We start from the raw sequence: 24655 nt of genomic DNA on the forward strand, positions 1-24655 counted from the left end.
TCAAACAAAATATTGTGCAAAAAGTTCTGCTGCATGAATAACAACTGTCCTTGCCAGCTGCTTGGTCAGAATGTAAGGGACACTTGCAAACAAATTGTTCAGTAAAGCGGATTTTTTTTTTTTATTTTGAGGGATCTCTGTCAAATGTGTCTATTTAAGATATTTAAACTATTCAGCAAAGAAATGGTAGGTTATACATAGAAAGCTAAGTATGGTTGTCTCTTACAGTATTACCTCCTGAAGTTACCAATAAAATTTGCACTTGATTAGAAAACTATGTAGAAGAAAAAGTTCAATCAAAATCCATTGCATATATTTACAGCTTGCCAGGGACTAGCTAATTAATTTGGTTTCACGTCCTTTACCTTGTTTCATTGTGATCATGCAATTCAGATAGTCTTTAAAAATGAAGAAGCACTTTCCCTTGTGAAGCGGGGACTGTTCCCACACCTGAAAAGAGATGTGTATGTGTGCTTGAATGTGCATGTGAGTACCTGGGTGTTTTACTCTGAGGGAGGCCAAAATGACATAGAAACATAATGCTGCATTGTTTATTAACACTTTTTGTGGTCTGCAAGAAAGAGTAATTTATTTTCTAACAAGCACTTGATTTCCAGATGATGTTGTAGGTGATTGGAGGCCTTCCTCTTGGCCTTAGCTATTCTGAAATGTTGCACCTCTGTAGAAGCTCCCCAGGTGTCAGTGGGTATTATACAGCCCATGTCAAGTTAGCTCGATGCTGAGATCAAGCCATTCACATCTGCACTGGGTTTTTTTAGGGATAAAAGCTTTAGTGATGTATGCTGTCAAATTAACATTGCTGCAGATTGAAGCACATACAGTGATCTCGGAAAAACTTTCTTATTCATGACCTCCTTAATTGTATTTCTGTTCCACTGTGGCATTCCCAGTAAGTTATGGTTTTTCCCAGAAGTTCAGAGAATCAGTGATGAGAGAGACTACCTTTGGCTTTATTGTTTGTAATTTTTTATTTTAGCAGTAATTTGGCTAAGTGGTCTAAGTAAAAAAAAATTAATGAATGTATTGCATGTGAAGAAGTTATGATGATATGTAAAGAACGCCACTTAAGAAATGGACACACAGTTGATCTTAAAAGTTGACAAATGTATCTTGAGGGCTTTGTTTGAACATATTTCTGGTGCAAAGAGACACTGCCTCACCTTCAAAGTTTGAAGGTGATGAACAGGGCCCAGAGCTGTTTCTACAAGTTAGAAAGACAAGGCTGTCTTTCAGGAACATCCTCATATTTAGATCTTGTTAATCTTGTTAAAGTAAATAGGCCATTTATAAATTTTGTGCTAATATTTATAAAGCTTAATGAATAATCAAGGGCAATTGTACTTTGGAAGATACTTTCATCTTGTGTTTATCTATTAGGAATAAGGCTGTTGCATAAATTGTGTGCTGGAGACACTGAGGACCTCTGTCTATGTTTATGCATTATTCACTTAGATGAACTCATAGTCTCAAAATGTTAAAAAATATTTTTTATGTTCAGTATTATCTACATATATTAAAAAAACATTACCTGAACCTGCCTCCAGAAATGTTGTTGGTTATAGCCTTGAAATATCTAGCTTCAGAGAAGGAATAAAAAATGGTTACACTACAGTTTTAATGTCTTAATAAACTCTTTTACCTTTTTTTTCCATGTCATTATTGTTTTCTGTTAAGTGAGTGTTTAATTGGAAGGCACTATTATAAGCACGTAATTTATCATTAATTAAATTGCTAATATTAAATATCACATCTTTCATAACTAGCATCGCAGTACTGTTCTAGTCTTTTGTGAAGCTATCGTCTGACAAAATGTTATAAGCTTGTGATATTACTTAGAACAGAAGAATACACAGGAAGAGTTACGAAAAATGGGCAGAAAATTCATCCAAAGTTACCTTGTTAATTTCACAGGGTGTTGGAACTATGTATCTGAAAGGGAGTTTGAACATAGAACAATATGTAATAGTAGAGACTGAATATATGTACATGTATTTGTTTTAAATCATATACAGAATGAATATTTATTCTTGGAAAGAATGTATACATCTGTGCTACATCCAGAACTGACCACAAACTCTGTATGTCTTTGTAGCTGTGTGTTAACAGGATGAAGGCAGACACAAATATTTATTAAATGCATGTGTGTACCTGTCTTTGTATGCCTGTATGTGCTTATACACAGGCTTATCTATAGGTGTTGATGAACTTATATAGGATTTTAAAACCTGTATTTAAACATACAAATGTATTGTTGGTGTTTGATGATCTTTGTGATTTGGAGTCTCCTAATTGCAAGTGATTTAATTTAAACATTGCTCATGTCTTTATAAACATCTAAAGCACTATGATGATGACTACCATTAAAGAATCATTTTTCACCATTTATCTTAGATTCTACTACAGGCAGTAGAGAGCTGCCTTTACTCAGGCAGTCACCTTAGTTGTATGTGTCTTACATGATTGCTGTGCATAAAGGAAAGGAGTACAGTAGAGGAAAAGGCAGAATGTAAGAAGAAACAGTAGAGGTTTGTAGAAGGGAAAGATAATTCCATTTCATTTCCAGAAAATAGGACATGGAGAGTGAAACCCTCTCACCAGGCTAACATTTGGAAATCTGTGTTTTTAGGAGGTTAGAGAGTTATTGAAAACCCATAATAATTTGCTTATGATAAACTTGAATAGTCTGAGTTAAGAATATTAGAAGAGCAATTTGGTTTTCAAGTATTACCATAGAGCACTAACTAGTTTTTATTCCGTATTTCATCAGAGTTGTGTTTGTGCATGAAATTGTATATTCAGAAAGGATTCATCCTTATAACCTTGGGGATTTTTCCCCCTATAGTCGTTATTGAAGTTCTGCTGCTTTTTCCCCCTTATGAAAATATACACTATAAAATGTATATAAAAATGGCCTTTTTCCACCATAAAAATTTTGGGACAAGAGTATAACTAAAAACAGATTGAAAATTAAAATATTAGAGTTTTGTTACAGGCTGTATTGTCCCTTCCTATCTCTTATTTAGTTTTGTTTATTTCAGAGGAATTGTTCACAGAATAAAATGTTGTTCCATCTAGAGATAGATATTGGGTAACTAATACAGATTAATATCCTCTAGTGACCTCAACAAGCCAGATTATGATTTGGATGGAGAATTCACAATGAGGACTGAAGTGACAAATGCTTAAAATCTCTTGGGGGAACAGGTGACTCAGGTCTAGTGATCTGTCTGAAACAAATGTGTTTGCAGGATCAGTTCCACTTCTGAATAACTTACTGTTTTATTCAGCTGTTCTTGTGTATTTACCTGAGATTAAATACAGGTAACTTTAATCAGAGCAGAACTAGTATACAAAACAATTGGCAAATCAAAAAATATCATTAGTGTTCTAAAAATGTTGTGAGTTAATAACAACAGAATTATCTGCAGCTTCCAACTATTTCGTATGCTGATAAACATGACTAGGCTTTTTTATGTACGCATGTGCAGCATTACAGTATAGCTGTTCCTTTATAAATATGAATCTGTGTTAACATATTTTAAAGATATGTGGTTCACAATGATCAGTTGCATACGAGGCAGTGTTTATTTGGAACAGATTAAAAATGATGTAAAATATTTCCCATTTAACATTTCACTTCTGCAGAATTATGCTTACTTTTCTAACAGGGGCAGCTACAGTGTTTTATTTAGTGTTTATGGTTAAGCAAATTTTTTGTGACCAGAGATGACATCAAACCTGTATTTTCATGTTCATCCTTTGAACTGTGGTATACGTTTCCTTATGACATGAGAGTCCACCCAGAAAAGTACCATCACGTGCTGCAGCTGTGTGCAGCAACCCACATGTCCGCTGGTGATACAGTTCCAGACTGGCAGATTGTAGCAGCGGGGCCCTGTATACCTTCCGTGAACAGCGTCACCAGTTTGGGTCTCCCTCCTCTGCTCAATCATTCTTCTCCCTGAAATTACATCAGAGTAATGTCTTTAAAATCATGGCCCCTATCTAAATTTGTTTGACATTTACCGAAAAATTAAAAAATTGGAGGTGAATGACAATGAGACCAAGGCATAAACCTTGTTTCTTTAGGAAACCCAGGAAAACACCAAAACCCCCTAGACTATAGATGAAATGTTTTGGTGAGGTAATAATGTAAAATATATTTCAGATAGGCTGTTAAGAATGCTTTAATTAATGTTTTTGTTTGTTGTTTTTATGACCAAGTCTTGCACACATGGTCATATATTTTTTGTGTATTTCAAATAAGCATTAAAAAAATTAATCAAGTTTACCTCATAGTATATTTTAAAATCATTTCTTGTAGCTGTATTGAGTGGGTTCCAGAAAATGCAGGTAATTTTGAATACCACAGTGTTCCAATAGTAGAGGTGACTGGGGAGGTGGCCTGTTTGCCAGCATCCTTTCCAAACTGCTCTGTTGCCCTGATGATTTAGTTGCTGTTCCTGAAAGGAATACTCCTTGCAGTGATAAAAGAGCACTGGCAATTTTGATTAGGAAATGCTGTGATATTCCCAGAAGTGCTGCTTCTCAGAGATACAGTGCCAAATGTTACGGTAATTTAAAATAAGTACAACCCCCACTAAGTAACTGGAACTGCACAGAATGTAAATCATTGAAGAATTTGTCCTGTTACGATGTCTCAGGGTGGAACAAGAGCTTGTGTGAAGGTATATATTTGAATTATTTCAGAACTGTTGTTTTTAAATAATGCCTACTATTTATGTTATTTATGGTAAGAAATGATACTTTGTAATATTTTGCATAAAATATTATATATTCTACATAAAAAGCACCAGATTCACTGTTCTAAATGAGGATACCACTTTTTTTATTGTTTCATGTGTAAATGTGAAACTACATTAAAAAATATTCCATTTTCTTTTTACCTGTCTTATTCTCAGACGGTTTGGACCCTGGATGCCATGGGTGTCAGACCTGGAGGTTCCCCGAGGCAGAAACTCTTACAGGACTCCTTAGCAGCAAAAGAACTTCAGACCATGGAGAAACACTTAGCTGGTATGTATGGTAGCAAGGGATCATAAAACACCTAGCAGTACTTACCCAGCTAGCTCTGCAAATATTTTAGTCAAAGGAAAAAATGATCTATCTCACGTGCTGATGAAAAAGATAAAAACTTTAAACTTCCCTCTTTCTTCGTTGAAGAGAAACAGCACAATTATTGTTGTGTTTGTAGATGTAATGAACTTTGCTGTAATTACAGTAAATATAGTAATTAAACACTAATTAAACCATGTTAAATATGCTGCAGTCTGACAGCTTAATAACACACCTTTTTTTTGTTTTCACATTTCACCAAGTCTTATGCAATAAGGAGGTACTGATGATTCACCTACATTTAAGTAGTCTTTAGAAAAGGCTGCAATGGACCTTTAGCTTGAGAATAGCTTGCTTTGCAGGAAAAGCCCACCTTGTTCATGAGACTTCTGGCTAAGTGAATTCTGTTAACTTGCATGCAGTGGAACATCTGCAACATCTTTGATGGAGTAACCATTTCTGAAAGGTCAAACAAACCCCCCCTTTTTTTTCCCAGTGAAAATATGTTTCAGAGCTCTATAAAAATTAGTGAGGGATATCCTAGGATATAGTTTCCAATTTGTTGTTCTTTGTAATCAATATTTTCTTATCGTCAGCTTTAGTTATAAGGTATGACGTAGACCTGTCACATGTTAGTCCTATGTTATGCATACTATTTGTCATACGGTGAAAGCTGCGCTTCATGGGCCAACTCTATGAAATGCAATGCAGAAGTGGAACATAAAGACTGTGTATATGAGGTGGAGGGAGAAATGAAATTTATCTGACCATTCTTTCAGTTAATTCAGAGAGTAAAGCAGAGAGCTTACCACTTTCAGTGTGATTTTCTAAAAGACTTCGGACATTTATCCTACCAATAATACTGGTGTGAAAGGCTTAGGAGCTGTATCCTCTAGAGAGAGGTGCAGCTGTTGTACTTTTGTCCAGGGGCTGTTACAGCTGAAGTTAAGGCAGAAGACAAAGCTATGAGCACAATGAGGGAAGCACTTTAGAAAAAGGTTTTGCTTGGAATGGAACAAGAACTAAAAATTATGATATCTACAAATTAAATTTTAGATGTTTTTTGTTTCTGAAGACAGAGATACTGTCATTCAGTCTTTCTTGACAAGTTCAAGTCAGTGTAGCTATTAGAGATGTAGCCACTGCCAAAGTAGACTGAAAATCCATGAGCCCTCTCTCCGAGGAACATCTAGTGGGAACCAGGAGACCAGCAGGCCGAGCTGTGGTCTCCAGGTTTCTGTGACATAGCAGGGACCTGAGTACCCCAGGGGCCTCTGCCACTGAGGTGGCATTTGCCTTCCCTTGTGTTGCTGCAGTTGTCACTCAGGAGGATTCTGGTGAATATCACCCTACTTTGACTGATGTCCTAACTGGTTGCATTTCCATGGTTGTACAAGCTGTTCTTGTATGGAGTATGTTTGGAAACACGCAGTTCCTTTAGACCTCCCTTGACAAAGCTGACAGTAATAACTACCATATTCAATAGAATATGGAATTTTAAATACTTAATTGACCGTAAGCTAACTAGCTACATTCACTTAGTCTCTGAGATTTGGTCTGCTGTTGCGTGACCTGCAAGGTCTTCTCTCTCACATCAATGCTGCTGTTGTCATTTGGCTTTGGGCCCGTTATTTCAGTAATACTGTAACATGGGGTTCAGTTGTTCTACCATTCAGTAATTTTTGTCTGCCTGAGAAATTGACAAGAAAACAGCCCAGTTATTAGACATTGGACTCTTATATTCCAAATAATTCATGTCCTATTATAACACCAGTGCTGCTTGAGACAACTACTCCCCTCACAGACAAGCGTAACATAATTTCCATGATGAATTATCTCAGAGGACCTCAGATAATAATGCTGTGGTTTTGCTTAGCCTTATTTGTCTCATACATTTGCAAAGTTCAAGAGTCTCTGATATCAGCAAGTCTCTTTGTTTCAGTTCTCTTACGAAGCACACTGGAAACTATTAATTCTACCCAGTACTAGGCAGTGATTTAGATGCCTGAACTATGACTTGGATTACCTGTGTAATGATGAAATGTGGTCCCCTGTCTCAGATACACTTTCTTAAGGAGCCTGTCTTTCTCTTATGGACTACGTGCTGGATAGAACTCAATCCTAACATAAAGCACAATTTGGTGCCTGTGCCTAAATTAGGGACTAGCATCAACTGCCAGCAACTGCGTCAGTACCTTGATATTTGAAAGCAGCATTTTTACAAAATCAGATATTGAAGCAATCAGGGTTTTTTTTCCTTCTCTACATATGGCTCAGTAATACTTTTGTCTAAGATCCAGTCTCTTATGTTACTGTGGCTGCTTTATATCACACGCAAGTGGAGAATATTTTTTTTTTTGGTAGTTAATTTCAGTATCTTGCCAATTTGGTTTGTTACACTGATTCTGTGGTCATTGGATACTTTTGGAATATATTTTGTCACATAAAGAACTGTTAGATGCATAAACAGTTTGTAAGTGCATTATGAATCATATCCTTATTCTGGTATTTCTGATATGAAAGTAAAATGCCTTTGTGTTGCTCTGTTGCCTGCATTTTATTTTCCTTTAAATGACATTGACAAGAGATTTAAAAAATCCAAAGTCATGATTCAATTCTGGTATTTACTATGGATCAGATAATACTGCAAAGCTGGAGATGTGTGATTATTTTTTTTTTCTTTTCTTTCCGGTTGAAAAGCTGATATTGAAGCAAAATCAGAAAGAAGATGTGTGCTAAATAAAACTGAAAAATTACACTATAGAAACATGTTAATTATATGTGGGGAAATGATTAGAATAATTTGTTTATCTGCAGGCTTGATCATGGAATTAAGGAAACATGAGCCAGAATAAAATGTTTATTTAACTCTTATTAAATCATTCAATATTCAGATAATTTCTTAGCATACTGAATCATCACGGGGAAGTTAGAGGTCAGTAATTTTGCAAAGACATAGGCTAAGCTGAACCTTTAAAAGAACATATTCCTCATTTGGTTTAAATCAGGTAGCCCATATTGTCATTTACTGGCCCCTGAATTTTTGCCAGGCATCTTACAAGTTCCAAAGTGATGTGTATTGATTTTTTTAAAGCATAATGGAAAAGTACTTTGAGACATAATTATTTCAAAATGGAAATAATTAATAGGTCAGCAAGGTGGAAATTAGAAATATTCTTAACTGTGTGCTAGAAACAATAACTCTGTTTTGAAATTTGCTAACAGCAAAACATTTAATCCTTTAAGAGTTGAGAGACACTTTTATCTGAGGCTTTCACAACTATTTCAGTTTTACCAGCTTTTCTAGTAATAGCATTTGAAATGTGTGGAATATCTTATATTAGACTATTAACATGAAATTAACATAGCTTATTTTCCCTTTTTCAAGGTGTTATTGTAAAATAAGTTAATGTTAAAGGCAACACATCTTTAATTATTTTACATACAGCATTCCTTTTATATCTACTGGTAAACACAAGTGAAAGAAAGTCTGATTTTCCAATATGCAGTTTAGAATCTGTTTCTTTTTGGACTTTTAGAACCTGAAATTATTGCTATCAAAATAAAAATGAAATGCTTATTTTGTATAATTTCAGTTAATAGGTGTTTAAATCAGTAGAGCCTTGGTGATTTACAGCTCTGGGACTGTGACTCATGGCATTGCTTTTCTAAAGATAACCAACTGTCCATATCAAAACCAAGTTACAGTAGAGTACATGCCAGTGAGAGTGAAAATTTGTAACAATTGTGTAAGACAAAATAAACTAGTAAACTGTTCCTTAAGCTTGACATTTTTTTGGGAGGACTTTCAGTATGTTAGCAATACTAACCTAAATTCCAGCTACCCTCACCTAACTTTGTTGGATGTATCTGATTTAATTTGTTAGAAGCATTGATATGATTTAAATTAATTCAGAAGACACTTTTCATCACTACCCCTGATCTGTTCTGTTTTTAAATAGGATCTTATTCCTTATGCCTGTGTAAGGGGTAGGGACTGGACCACCAAATGGTGGACACCTCCTCTCCTTGGATTATAGATGTTGGTGACCTCGTCACCTGCTGTGGCACTGCTGGCAGCCCAGAGCACAAAATTCAGATTCAAACAGGATCACAGATCCAGATGTGCCAGAGTTCAAGGGTTATTTTCCCCAGAGATTTGGTTGGGCAATAGACAACGAGACCAGAAGCAAAAGTCTCGCTTTGAACCAGTTTTGGATTGCCTTTCACTGCAGCTGAAGATGTCAAGTTTAGCTCACTGCACCATCTTGGTTTGATACTAATGAGAAACTGTGCAAAAGCCACAGAGAGATAACTCTGAAGAAATGAGAGGGATTTTTATAGGTTGTACTAATGTTCAATGAAGAGGTAGTATTTTGTTTCTGTGGGATAGCTGTTTGTAGTAAATCAAATGTAAATAAACTTTGAGGAGATGCTTGTCAAACATTTGAACTGTTAATTCTGATGCCTTATATCTTAAGGGTGAATAGATTTTCTCTGCACAGCTTCAGGTTGTCACTTAAATTGGAGAAAATCACTGAGTTTTAAAACAGAAAGAAACAGAAAGTTAGTTTCTTTCTTTCTTTTCGTTTTTGTTTGTGTGTGCACAGATATTGAGAAAGACCTAGCGCTATGGGAAGAAGCAAGGCTCTCAAGAAGCCCTAGTGTCCAACATCATAGTTTAGTTACATCTGACCATCAAGGCCATCTTCAAGCCACACAGGGCCAAAATCCGAGGCCTCAGGTGCCAACTCAGACAGGGAAGAACATTCAGCTCCAAGGAAACAAATCACCACCGCTGCCCACTAACAGCAGAACACAGATCTCCAGTGTTGCGAACAGTAGGCCTTCAACGCCCAGTACACAAACCAACAGGCCACCAACTCCATCAACTCCGGGGAGCAGACCTGTGACCCCAAATAGCTTGCTGTCACGGCCTCTTACCCCTAGCAACCAAGGAAATAGGGAAGGCATCATTAGTATGCAAAGAAGCAGATCTTTGACATCTAAGAGCCAAATGGGGAGGACCCTCAGTGCTGCTTCAGGGCTCTCTGTGCAAATGAGTGGAGACATTGTTGGAACTGTCACTACTCAGAGAAGCAGTTTATCAGAAGTAAGATTTTCAATTTAATGTTTTTGCTATATTTAAGAGTGGCTATAATGTGAAGACTAGATTGTGTTTTATGTTGAAGTACCTTCAGTATACCTAATGTAACTTACTACTCTGAAAAGAACTTGAGATATAATGATGAGAAAATTAGCAAGGAAATACTGCTCAGCTTTGAGAGGTACTGATTAGAGAATGTCAGGATTATTAACAGAAATCATACTGAAATGCTCATGTCCCCCAATTTTTCCATGAGCTCTGTAGGGTTTTGCCTGCATGATGCATAGCAGTTTTATTAGCCTCACAGTTTTTTCTAAGAGGTGCATACCTCTGGAATATTAAACACAACTTTATCTTATCTTTATGATTCCAAGGTATTTTTTTCCTGCTGCACTGGCAGTGGATAATATTTCCTTGGTCTGCTTCTTTCATTTTTTGGACACATTGGAATGATTAGTTAGGCATCGCTGAATGGACGAATTTTCCGAAACACAAAACTGAACTGCAATAAGAAAATGTCCAACATTGTTGAATCACTGTCTAGTACTATATGCATGTTAACTATGCTGATTCAGAGCATAAAAACTTCCTGTCCCATATTAATGGCTTTTACAGGATTAGTCTTTGTTTAAAAAAAACCAAAATGTTAAAGTACCTTGTAAATTTTGAGTGGGATTCTCCTCTGCTAACCTTAGCTGCCTTAAAGATAACTTCAGCGTGTAGGCAGTGGAAATGAAAGCACCTGCGAAAGAATAGCCCTGCTGTCTATCTCAGATACATGCCTTACAAAGGTGAGGTTTTTTCTCAGGAAATGCCAGTCCTTCTATACTGACTCAAAAAGGACCTATATATCTAGATTGCTAATTTTTTAATGGTGGAGTAAGTCGGTTCCCACCATTTATTATGAATCTCTTTGTAATCCATTTGTCAAAGCCTGGAGAGCTTTTTTCCAAGACTGAAAAAAATACCATACCTTTAGATAATTATTTCTGAGAAGTATCATTTGTTTTAAAAATCTGTTGGGTATGACACTTGACACAATGTATTATCAGTCTAATGACTTCTTAAAAAAATTAAAAAATGTTGTTCATAATGATATTGCTTAGAGATGCCTGTAGGAAAATTAGAGATTTGATACTTAGTATAGTCTTGCAATTAAGTATATGGCCTCCATTATTTATTATGAAGGAAAGGAAATGAGGCACAGATAACTCTAAAACTAAAGAATTTGGGGAGAAAATCTTACTTAAATTTGGTGGTGAAAAAAATCCTCATTTTGGTGTTTGAATGGCAGTGCACTAATCCCATCACTCGAGCTACTTCTTCACCTAGAATTGGATATCCAACCTAAAGACATGAGGACTAAAGGTGACTACAGTTCTGTTGAAAGTATTTTCACGGACAGTTAATATATTTTCAAATTAGAAGTTTTCCATGAGAAAAAATACGTAATTTTAAGAAATATCTGTTTTGGCAAACAAACCCCCTTTGTCTCCTGTTTTGAGGGGTGGGTGTGTTTGTGCGTTGGAATTTTCTCACATACCAGAAAAGGAGAATTGACATTCATTTTTAACTAAAAATGTTCAGAAGAAATGAAGGCGTTCATTGTTTCTTACTGAACACTTCACTCCTCTTTTTTCTTTCTTTCTTTTTAAGCAGTCCTGTTCTTAACTGATACATAGTCACGTGATGCCAGCTAGAATTATTGTGTAGACTCCTGAAAGTGCCATGTAATGAGCAGTGCATCTCTGCCAAGGGACATCCAGTCTGTCCATCACTTCTGATCTTTCCTGTAACAAGGCAGGCAATTAAAAATGCTTTCTTCCACAGCCTTTCTGTAGTTATAGTAGTAATAACCATGAGTCCCATTTAATTTGCTGTGACTTTTTACTTCTGTTTGCCAAATCCCAAGCTTTGCTAATAGCTCTTACAAGAAGTGTTCTCTTATGCTTTTAATATATGTATATATATGTCTCAAGAACTTTAAGAAATGAGCAATATTATTACTCTGTTTTACCGTTAGAATAGCATGTCCAGTTTCATCCAGCAAGCTCACTGTAAAGCTGGTGTTAAATCTCAGCATTTCTATGCAGTAACTTATCCTCTGTTATAATCCCTTCTAGAAGTGGCAAATTCTTTTCTTTCTCTTTGCTTACTGGGTACAATAGTACATTGGCTGCTAGTGACCCAGCTCAAACCGTATTTATCCTTTCCTGACATGCACAGGTGACCTTTGACGTAATGGAAACTTGTCTTGGGACTAGCTCTGCTTGCAAGGGGAAAACTGCTAATATGACATGTTCATACTGAAGACCTTCCTCTACCAAGCTGTAAAGGCCCTTGGATGTCATAAAATAGCTGGTGGAGGTCTGGCTCATCTGCCCGCTCCTAGCCCCATCTTTGGAGTGTTCTACTATAAGCTTTGGGAGCTCTTTTAAGCTGTTTTTGCCCAGTGAAGTTCCTGGTCACTTAGGGAAGTGGGCTTAGACAGAACATATCCAGGACATATCTCTGTTCTAACATTTTTTGCCATGTTAGAAGTGTCCCTCTATTTGTGGCCATGTGATTTCATTCTCTTGTGGCACAGCTTCTCTCTGACCATGATGACAAATTTTTAAAAGTCAAAGGTGGTCTGGGGTAGAAGAACAACAAAGTTCTGTCTTTCTTTGCACTTTTACAGATCACAAGCATATAAAACTCAAGTATGATACTGTAAATTATTTTGCAACTTTCATTGTGGGTTCTGTATCCTCTTCCTGTATAAAAACAGTAAAATAAAAGAAGGGAAATTGCCTTTATTCTTTTTAGCCTTATGGTGTGAACTGGGAATTTTCACTAGATGTGAATACACTGTGGTTATATTGCCAATCCTATAGAAGATACTATGATAAGATTTTGCAAATAATTCTGCTTCCTTACTCTTAGTTGATACATATTTGATGAGAATAAGTCAGTTGAAAAGGATGTGATTACTGGCTGCCAGGAGCATGTTTTACCATAAGGAGCTTGAATTAAAGAATTCAGAATCTGCATGGGTTTACACTGTGTGCTGTCACTTGTTTATTTATCAGGAATTTTAACATATATCTCAATGCCTCATGTATGCTTCCTAGTTTGTAATCTGTTTCAGAGTAACATAACAAGTCTAAAATACAAAAATATTACTGATAAATACAATTCAGAGTTCTTCTTAAGTTTTAGTAAAGTTCATGCTGTTGCTCAGGGTAGTTTAATCTTGTTATAGCACAAATCTTAAATAATTTGGCAAGTACTTAACATATCAGCTGTTAAGAATGTTTTGGGTTTTTTTAATGCTCAAGACTTAAAATGATCTGAGATTTTGTGGACAAGTTTCTGCCTCTTGGCACACATAATATTACAAAGTTCTAACAGGTGTGTTTTATTATCAGCTCTGTTCAGGGCCGAATTGAATTATAGCAAAGAAATGCTACCTAGAGAAATAGTTTTATTATATCTATAAAACTAATAAATCAGAGTTCCAGATCCTTCGGCAGAGATACTTTTATGCATTTACTTTATCCTTTAGTGTTTTGTATAAATTAACAAAGGAATGTTGAATCCTGCTTATCTCTTTAGGATGGATTCCATTAAAGTGACACAATTCTGTGATAGTTATCAATAGCTGTTGAGATGAAAATACTACTGACTCCCTTGTTTGCCATTTCATTTTCTGAACACTTGGAATTTTACAAGCACTTTATTTATCCAGATAAAGTGGTATTCAGTAATCTTTATTGGTCTGTCATTGTTAACAGCAGGAAATTTCAGATTATTTGAATATAGCATTGATTCACACAAGTTTTCCTCCTACTTACTGGAATATGGAGCATAACTTTATGTAATAAGGACTCTCTTTCTGGTCAGATACTTCCATTCTGTTCTGCTGCCTGACTCAGTTCTTTGCTCTGTGTTTTGGGAGATTAAAAAGTGTGTTGATCAGTGTGACAGCCACTCGCTTCTACTGCAAGAATCCTGTTCCATGAACCAAAACACTTTGCCCAGTTCAGTGCTGTAGTCAGCAACCTTCTCAAACATGGAGCACATTTGAAACAGCAATACCTGCACAACGCCTGGAGCTCCTGCCTGAGCTTAGTGTTGAGCCATTGCAGCAGTCTTTGTGGATTTTTTAACAGATTATTAACAGAATTAATAATTTATTCCCAGTGAGTTAGATCTTGATTGAACAGCCTTTGGTCTCCAAGAAGTGATTTAAACAAGCCTGGTTTCTGTTTTTAAACCAGATAGCCTAATAAAAATTATGCTGTAGCATTGTGCAATACAATTTAACTTTGCATATGTAGATTCTGTTTTTCAGCTGGTGTAAAAGAAGACAGGGCTATTACCCCCCCTTTTTTTCAGGTACTTATAAGAATTTATGATACCTGGCCAGTGTTTAAGTTTGCTTTAAGAGACTAGACTTGCATGTTTGAACTGCTTTTGAAAATAAAACTATGCATTCCAGTCTCATCTCTCACCTTGAATATTGCAAAGGAACCTGTCAAAGTATTTTATATGTCTGTGTGTGTACATGCTCACATATATATGTGTGTGTATGTGTATGGAAAACTATTTTTGTATACATACATATATACATTATATAAAAAAGGAGGCAATTGTAAAACACTTTTAAAAGCATATATTCAGCTGTGTATGGATTTTTAACTGTGTAAAATATTTATATTTTGATGCTTAGAGTTTTGTGGTATCTTGGAGACAAAAGTTTCCATACCATTTTTCCTTCTTAGACTTTCTCCTTCTCCAATAAAACCATAGGTTCTAAATGAAGTTTCAGGTTCTTGTTCTTAGGAGATTGGAGACAATGAAAGATCTGACAAATCAAAGCCTTACTTAAGCAAATTGTGCATGACATGTCTAGGCATAGTCCAAAAACTGCAGGGACAGATGGAATATCTGCATTTTTAAGATGAATATGTATATATCTGTGGCTATAGCAGATAGATAGCTAGAGGCACCTTTTTTTTTTCTTCTTTTCTTTCCAGAATAGATAAATAAATAAGAATTAAATAAAAAAAAAAATCTGGGGAGCCTGCATGTCTTCTACATTCTGGTTTTATTTCACAGCAAGATATTTGTTTTTATTAAAGGTTTTCTCCTCCCTAGTTAATTGAGGCTAGAGTGTTCACTACAGTCTGCATTGATATAGAACCATTCTTTACCATTTTATCTAAAATAGATCTGTTTGTGGCAGGATGAATTCTTACAACAGCTTCAGCTTGCTCATCAACCTTGGATATTGCCGAGTGACACAGAAAGTGAAGGAGTGGAAGCTGACCAAGACAAATGTAAGTATATTTGTTAGGACCAGATAATATGTCAAAAATCCTCAAACTTTTAACTTCTCTTTTTCATATCTTCAAATCCTGTGAAGATGTCATGCCTGCGGACTGGAACTTTTCTCATAAGTACCAATTACTCATTTGTTTGAGGGCTGAACTTTATAGGATTGGTTTACATAAGTCTTCCTATAGTCACTGGACAATGACAAAATGATCACAGACCACAGTTTACTTAGCGAAGTGAAACAATTTGTCCTGATGTGTTGAAGTAGCTGTTGCAGAGAAGTAGCTTGAAGGTGAAATAGGTACTCCATTTAGTAAATCTGTATTGACCAGCAAAAAAACCCACAAAAACCCCCAGTAGCTCTGAAAGGTAAAGCCTTCCTCCTCAGGCCTGCGACTCCATTATCTCTATTTTGCCTGCATTCTTTTGAATTCCTCTGTATGAAAAAAAAAAGCTCTTAACCGTACAAGTAACCCTTCATATACTACACTCTTTGAAGCAGTTGTCTAATCATGAAAGCAAAGGTCAGCAGGATCATAACCTAAATGACAGTACAAGTAACAACAAGTAACATGCTATAACTAACAAATTCTATCTGCCTACAAAGTACCTGTAAGTAATATTGCTGAAAATATTAAATCTTTTGCATTTTCTTTTTAAATTCACAGTAGTTTTGTGATCTGCAAGGGTGAATATGCAAAATATTTCCTAACATATTTTAGGCAATATACTTGAAAAGAACAGATGATTTAATCAGCATGTTTAGAAAACTTAATACATTCTACTAAAACTACTTTAAACATGCAGAGTTAAAATAAGAAAAAGCCAATTTCTTCACGGAATGGAACAGCTGTGTAAGGGATTAATGATTAATAATAATTATGGCAGATAAACAGAATATATTTTTAAATTATGCCACTTAAAAAAACTAAGAGTTTTCTATTCATATACCAGTTTCACAGACCCATACATAGCCCGGGGTTTGACTATGACATTTCAGTTTGCATAGTGAGATACTGAAGAGCATGTGGGAGTTTTTTTCACACTAGTACAGTGTTAAAATGAAGTTCTGTGTGTCCACCTGATTTTAGGCCAAACCAGTAAGTCCAGTTTGACTTGCACCTGAACCTTTCACTTATCTTTGGGCTGAAGCTCTCCTTAGGTGGCCAAAGGGAGAGCCTGGTACCTGCCTTTTCTGTGCACATGAATTTTCCTGTGTGTTTTCAGTAATGAATTTACAATCCCACAAACATCAGTAGGACTGGCTGTGCACACATAGACTGGTGCTAATTATGTAATCAGGGAGACTGATGCTTCAGGACACATCAGATGCACAGCATGGTTCTTTTATAGCTGCTGTACCAGAATTGCATGGGTGTGAGGACTTCTGAGCATCCAAGATCCTGTGCTATCAGATTCCAAGAATCCTGGTAGATCATTGTCACTGCCCGGTGTGACAGAGTGACAAATTATAGATAAAAGTTTCTGTCCTACCACCAGATCAGTAGAGATGATAGTTGCCTAACTAATAACAATTGTTTTTCCTGAATCTAATGGCACTTAGAACAGAGAAGTGAAAGAAGACCAAAAGTTAAAGCATGTTGTTAAGGGCATTGTCCAAATGGCTCTTAAACACTGGTTTGGGGCATCAACCACCTCTCTAGGAAGCCTGTTCCAGTGTTTGACCGCCCTCTCGGTAAAGAAAGGCTTCCTAATGTCTGTCCAATCTAAACCTTCCCTGGTGCAGCTTTGAACCATTCCCATGCATCCTATCATTGGATAGAAGGGAGAAGAGATCAGTACCTCCCTCTCCCCTTCCCCTCCTCAGGAAGCTGTAGAGAGCAATGAGGTCGACCCTCAGCCTCCTTTTCTCCAAACTAGACAAACACAGAGTCCTCAGCCGCTCCTCACAGGACATGCCTTCCATCCCTTTCACCAGCTTTGTTGCCCTCCTCTGGACGCATTCAAGGACCTTTGCATCCTTCTTAAATTGTGGGGCCCAGAGCTACACACAGTACTCAAGGTGAGGCCGCACCAGTGCTGAATACAGTGGGATAACCACCTCTTTTGACCGGCTGGTCATGCTGTGTTTGATGCACCCCAGGACGCGGTTTGCCCTCTTGGTTGCCAGGACACACTGCTGGCTCATACTGAGCCTGCTGTTGACCGGCACCCCCAGATCCCTTTCTGCAGCGCTGCTCTCCAGCCACTCCTCTCCCAATTTATGTTTGTGCTCAGAGTTACTCTGTCCTAGGTGCAGGATCTGGCATGTGAACTTGTTAAGTTTCATCCCATTAATCATTGTCCAATGCTCCAATCTATCTAGATCCCTCTGCAAGGCCTCTTGTCCCTCAAGAGACTCAACAGCACCTCCCACTTTGATATCATCAGCAAACTTGCTAACAGTGCATTCAACTCCTGCATCCAGATTGTTGATAAATATATTGAACAGAACTGGGCCTAGAATTGAACCCTGAGGAACACCGCTGGTGACCAGTCACCAGCCAGATGTAGCCCCATTCACTTACAACCCTTCGAGCTCTGCCCTTCAGCCAGTTCTGCACCCAGTGCACCATGAACCTGCTCATCCCATAGGTGGACAACTTGTCCAGAAGGATGCTGTGAGGGACAGTATCAAAAGTCTTACCAAAATCCAGAAAAACTACATCCACCACCTTCCCTTCATCCACTAGACAGGTAACCTTATCACAGAAGGATATCAAATTAGTTAGACAGGACTTCCCCTTTGTGAAACCATGTTGACTGTGCAGTTAACTGCAGTGTAGTTAACTGCTGCACCCTTTATAGTAGGTCAGTGTCTCTACTAATATAACTACAGGAGTAGAAGAAAAATGTTTCATCAAAGCAATACTTTCTGTATCTGAAATCTAATAATGATAAATGTTATTAAAATAACAACAATAATGTTATCATCCCCATCTGAGGTTATATGTTACTGTCATTGGCAAGCAGAAAGTGCAGAACTGCCACTGCTGACAAAGAGAAGCTGCCAATTCACGGTTGTAAAGTGGAGTCAGTGAGGAGCTTGGCATACTTGCTGATGCCAGTGCTTGTAGGTAGAGCAGCTGGCAAGATTACACATCATTTTTCATCCTAAAGTTAGTAAATCTGTGTGGATGTTGTGTGTGTGATTTAGTGTTGAGGGGGCCCAGGAGTTCATAATTTATGAGTTTGAGCAGAAGAGCTGCAAAATTAATCTTTACAATAGCAACACCTGTTCTTTGACTCAGCTTTTAATAAATTATATGTGGATAATATTTACCACATTCTTTGACTACTTTGAGATAATAGCAGCCAGGTGTAAAGCTAATTTTTGGTAGCGGGAAAACTAACAATGCAAAAAGAGAAGCTATGTGAGTCACCTTGAGTTCTTTTAAATTAATAACTTCTGATTAGTGTTCTACAAGAAAAAGAATGAAAAAACTTGGGGGTAACAGTTTCAAATGTAGTCAGACATAAGAGTTTAAAGAGGCTATTTTCAAAGCCAATGATAACTGAACAGAATTGGGTCACTTTGGCATCTCAACATCTCCCAGCAAACATCATTTGCAAAACAGATATGACAGTGCACATCTTGTCTTATGGAAATGAGATCTAGGTTCTCAGTTTTTGTAAATCAGACTTTACTTTCTAAATCCTTCAGTCTCTCTGACAGCATTTTAAAAACTTGTCCTTATCAGCAAGATCCAAAGATAACTGGAAGTCAATAATTTTTAAAGCTTCATACCAATTATGACAAAATTTGAAATGAAAGAGGTACTCGTATAAGAGTATAAATGATTACAGCTTAAAAGATTTGTTATGTTAAAGAAGGAAAGAAAAACATTTTTAAGAAGCATTGTTGAATTTTTTTAGCATACCTTCTCCTTGCTCTTTATGTGCTTAATTAAGTTTGTGGCCATGTCAGAGAGGAAGATAGGGGTATAATTATTTGCTCTTGTTATGTAAATTTTGTTATTAAAAAGTAGGAACCAACACATGCTTTTTTAAGAACTACTTTAAGTCAGTAACTAAATCTCTTCTGTTTGCTAGATGTGTTCTCCTTTGACACTCTGTACACACTAAGCAGAAGTGAAAATGGCCCAGGCAGTATGATCCAAAATCAAGGGTTTCTGGTTCTTTTTTCATTTTAGTGTCACTAAAAAGCCTGTAGACAAGGCCTCATGTGTCTTTCTCCTCAGCTGTCATTCTGAAGACAGTTCTCCATTATTACCTGTAATAGTTTCCTTCTGTGCTGATTCTCTGCAAAGAGTTTTCAGAGGATACATAGAGATTATTCTTGGAAAGATGAAGCATCTGGAGAAAATACCACTTCCACAGTTCTTCAGTTTGGTGGGAGTTCTTTGAGCTGGCAAAAATAATATTCTTCTTTATGGGGTACTGATGCAGGGATACAGAAGAGCTGCATTTACAACCACCAGAGCATTTCTTAGCCAGCTTTCATGAGAAGAAATTTGGCCTTTCAGGGGACTGGCAAGAGTCAGCTTGAATTTTCCCTTGAGAACAGGTCCTACAGGGACTGCTGGTTGGAAATTTCTAACGCATCACTAGCTTCCAAGAACCTTGAAAAGACAAAGACCATCTTTTGGTATAATTTGACCTACTGTGTCTAGTCCTGGCATGGATTTACTGCCCAAAAGCCCAAGCCTGCTTTCTTGGGTGCCTAACTCAAGAAGTGACCCACACAGCAGATTTCCGCAGGTCTCTCAGCCTTGGACATGGAGGATCCCTACCTGCAGTCAGTCCATTTGGCAGATATACACGATAGGTCAATAACGTAGACTCTTAGCAAACTTGCTACTCAGTTAATCCATCTTAAATAGATATCTGTTTATACATTTATTTGCCCTTATCCGCTTCAGGCATCTCAGTTTCTGTAGTCAATGGCACACTAAATGGTGTGGCTACTATCACTTCACTCTAACTTCAACTTGCCAACAGGAGTACTAGATGCTCATTTTTAGCTCGGCTGATCTGGGACAAGGCCTGAACTCTCACCTACTGACCTGTGGCAAGATACTTAAATGTTTTGTCACTATACATCTGCAAACTCTTCTCTAAGGTTTGCAGTGGAAGGTCTACTGCTGAGAAATCAAGGCTGATTGTTGGGAAAAAGTGGGATTTCCACTCCATTCATTCTTGCACTGGTCTTGAAACTCTGCAGGCAAAGACACTCTGCTGATGACTTCAACAGGTATTGAAGAAAACCTTCACTTTCACACTCTGCACAAACATCCACCTAGCAAAAAGACCCAAAGAATGAAAGACAGTATTTTGTAGAATCAAGAAATTCAGACTGTGTTCAGTAAAATTCCAAACGGTACAATACTTGTCCATGGGTAAAATTCCTTACACTGAGCAAATTCACATGGCTAAACAGTTAGTTTTTCTTAATTATGAAAATAAATGTTCCTAAGGTTTGGAAAATCGCTTGATCAGAGTTGATAATAAGGAGGAGTTCACTGCTGGAATAATTTTTTGCTGTGAAAGTTTGCTTTTGCTAGAGCCAGGTACTGCTCAGTATGAGTGAGAGTGGCAGAATCGGCTTAGAGCAGCAACTGTTGACTGCAACCTTTATGACATTAGCACAAACACATTCAATTTCTGTCAGTCAAATTCAGCTATTTGTATTTTTGTTCTGCTCTGGTGGAGTATAGCAGTGCTGTAAACATCTCTTTGAGTGGGTATGAGTTTAGAGCAAGGCTAGATTTAGTTTCTCTAGGGAGTAAGGTAGTTATGAGGCATTGCTCAAACACATTAATCAATTATACGTCTGGTTAATAAGAACATGATATTTGTAGTTGGAAATTTTTTCCCAGTGAATAGTAAATTTACTATTAATATGTGCTTTTTTGCCCCAAAAGTGAATCTCAGTTGAACTTCTGGGAGACTTTAATGCCAGCTTCAAGAATCTTCTGGAGAAACTTACTGGTATCTTTCTTTCATTTAGTATTTCAAGAGTGATAATATAAACTGGAGTAAAAAACTTGTATCACTCCATCCCATGTAACCTTTCTAAGGAGTGTCATAAAGCTTTTGTCTGCTTGGGGTATGAGTAATTTTCCAAATTTCTCCACTGTGCATTTAACCTGTGTTAAAGAAGATACATTGTCTCTCATTCTCCTTACCAGTGTCTTAGCTAGGTATTTAGCTTGAGACAGTTCTAAGTTCACTTCAGAAATGGGATATCAGTAAGGATTGTGTTCCTGTAAACAGAATTTCTCTTAGGCCTATTGGATGGTCTTGGCTGGATGTCTTGTAACGCCCATAGCTGAAGCTGCACCATTTCATATAACTGCTTTTTGAGTCTGAAAAAGAGAGAAAACAATTTTCTAGCATGGAAACTTGCCCACTTGGATTTAATTATTTATAGATAATGAATAAAAGTAGAGATTGACATTATTTCTACTAGAAGTTAGATGACTGTTGGATAGTGAGGGGAGAGTTCAAATACAGCTAGGGAAAGTTGGAACTAGACTCAAGATTCCTATTCTTTGAATGGATGTGCTTAAATCTAAAGCTGCCGTTATCTCCTTATACTATTAAGGCTTTAGCTCATGTCACTTTATTTCTACTGACTAATATTTGCTTTTGTGTTAGAAAAGTTCACATTGAACTAAATATTTAAGAGGAGGAGGGAATTTTCCATTGCAGTGAGGAAAAAAATTCTCAAAATTTGTTGCAGTGCAGAAAGGTGTTTTCAGTAGTTTCCAAATCTAAGGCTATCTTTTTCTGCAACTTGCATTATTGTGGTAAACTTGGATTCCCAAAGACATTTAATGTAATAAAAAATGACACTGTAACTTAAAAAATGGCATAAAAAATTATCAGGGCACACATTAGGTAAATTAAAAGCTGGCTCACTGAGGAATCAAAACCTAGAGTTTCTAATGGGAAGATGTAGATGAATGGTGCTCATTAGGGTCTGATAGGTTTGAATAATTGGTGGGAAGGACAAGTTGAAGTTATTAAATGATGTGAATCCCCTGGTATAATGGCCACATTCCAGTAAAATGCACTTTATTATAACCAGATGAAATATATTTGAACCAAATGAAATATATCTGGCACCAGAGAAACATATCTGTCTCTGCTGCAGAATAATGAGGCTTTGTCCTGGAAAGCAGTGACCTAATGGATTTAGGATGATCATAGAAGATCATCTCAGTGTGAGCTCTCAGCATAAAGCTGTCACAAAGAAGGGTAGACCATTCCTTGAATGCCTAAAAAGTTAAGTAGCAAAGTAATTATTCCGCATATTAGTAAAAAACTGTGGTTTTGGTGTCTTGCCATTTAGAAAGATTGGAATTACTTGGGAGATTTCAGAAGATGATTAAAAACAGTCCAGGGTTTGGGAAACCCTTTTAGGAGTTTGCCTCACCTAAAGGCATTTAGCTAGGAACCTCGGAGATGACTTGGTATCTGTAGGTAGACATTTAAATAAAAAAGATTCAGCTCATCAAACTGTGATGAAGGAAATTAAATGCTGTGTCCTAGCAACAGGAGCCTTAAGCATTGTAACCAAAAGTTAAGTGAGGCAATGAACTTGGAGTCATTAGCATGATGTGATAGGGCTTTCGAAGTGACAGATGATAGATAATCCAGTGGGAGATTCTGTGAGCACTGTACAGGTATACGTGGGCTCTATACAGCGTCCGGGAGGTCAAACTAGATGATCACAGCAGGATTTTTTGTCTTGATATCTATGAATATACTTACTCATTCTCATAAAGAGTAGTCTGGATGTGCAATTTCAGTTGCTTTCCTGGACATGATGTGTTAGGCATTGATAAAGGTGCACATGATGTAATAATCATGATTCTACATTTATGCTACCTGTTTTCTTACAAACCCTTGAAAATGTGCATAACTGTGTGTACATATAAACACATTTTTGTGATTTTTATTCTAAGGTTTATTCTAGTGATTTTAAACTGTAAAGCTCCCCCCTAGTATCATAATTTAGTCCTTGAAATATAAAAATAATTTACTTGAGAAGGCAGGATGCCTCTGGATAGAGTAATGGCTGTCCATAGTGATCTAAAAATACACACCTGGGAAATACAAGATATGACAGTCTGGATTAATAGTGACCATAACAAAGATATTAATAAAACACTTTTAAACTTTACTGTGCTCTAGATAGTCATAGAAGTCTGTAGATTTCAAAGCACAAAATATATTTATGCTAATTTTATCTATGTGAATATCCGGTATTAAATGGCAGTGTATATAATAGCAGTGTTATAAATATTTTGCTTTTAAAAGATTTTAATTTTTTTAATTCAAAAACATTTGCAAGTGGAGTTCTAAGCTTTCAGGAAAAAAATTTTGGCTGTCTTTAATATTTGAATTCTACAGAGTTCTATGCCTTCTATAAACCACTCTGGATAGATACACAGGTAAGTTCAACAGATAATCATCTATGCTCAGCACTAAAAAAACTCTGCTAACCTTTATTGGAATTTTATTCCAAAATATGAATATAAACATACATTGATTTACATACATCACAATAAAAATACTCCACTAGCTGTATATTGATATAGCAGGCTATATATATTGATAGAATAACTTTGATTTGAATTACAAAGTATAGTGTATGTGTTGAAACACGGGTTGTTTCATATTGTGCTGTTAAAAGATCAGTCTAATAGGACATAATAAAAAATAATAAACTTCTAGGAAAGTAAAGCTCTTCTCTAACGTGAAAGAATTTCAGAGTAAAATGAACTAAAGCTTTTACTGACAAATCACTGACAACTAGTTAACAAGGCTAGCCATTATAGCAAAAAAATGTAACTTTTTAATGGGAATGCAGGCTAATTTGCTGCATGTGCATGAAGGAACTTTAATTAAATCACTTGATTCAGTTTTGATTATATCAGATTGATGCATCCCCTTTTAGACTTCGCTTTTCCAAAACACTTGTTGAGTAAAGGTAACTTAAATGTAGCTCTTTGCGAAGGCATGCACTGAACTGAGAACTGATCTTACTGGAAAATCTCTGAGTAAAAAGAATATTTATACTCAGATAATTCAGTTCTGTGTTGTTGCTCAGCCGTCTGGCTGCCCGACATTTGTGCTGCGTGAATCAGGAGGAGCTGT

At 36.7% G+C, this 24655-nt stretch overlaps 1 protein-coding gene across 1 annotated transcript in view; it reads left to right on the forward strand.

Moving 5' to 3' along the window:
• The window catches only part of C3H8orf34 (chromosome 3 C8orf34 homolog), a 180483-nt gene that overhangs the window by 151833 nt on the left and 3995 nt on the right, over nucleotides 1-24655 (forward strand). The window contains exons 11-13 of the mRNA XM_075024344.1: nucleotides 4944-5058; nucleotides 9708-10210; nucleotides 15435-15528. Coding sequence (XP_074880445.1) covers nucleotides 4944-5058; nucleotides 9708-10210; nucleotides 15435-15528 — 712 coding nt within the window. The remainder of the gene's footprint in view (nucleotides 1-4943; nucleotides 5059-9707; nucleotides 10211-15434; nucleotides 15529-24655) is intronic.

This window comes from Buteo buteo, chromosome 3 (genome assembly GCF_964188355.1).
Source record: "Buteo buteo chromosome 3, bButBut1.hap1.1, whole genome shotgun sequence".
Taxonomy (NCBI): domain Eukaryota; kingdom Metazoa; phylum Chordata; class Aves; order Accipitriformes; family Accipitridae; genus Buteo; species Buteo buteo.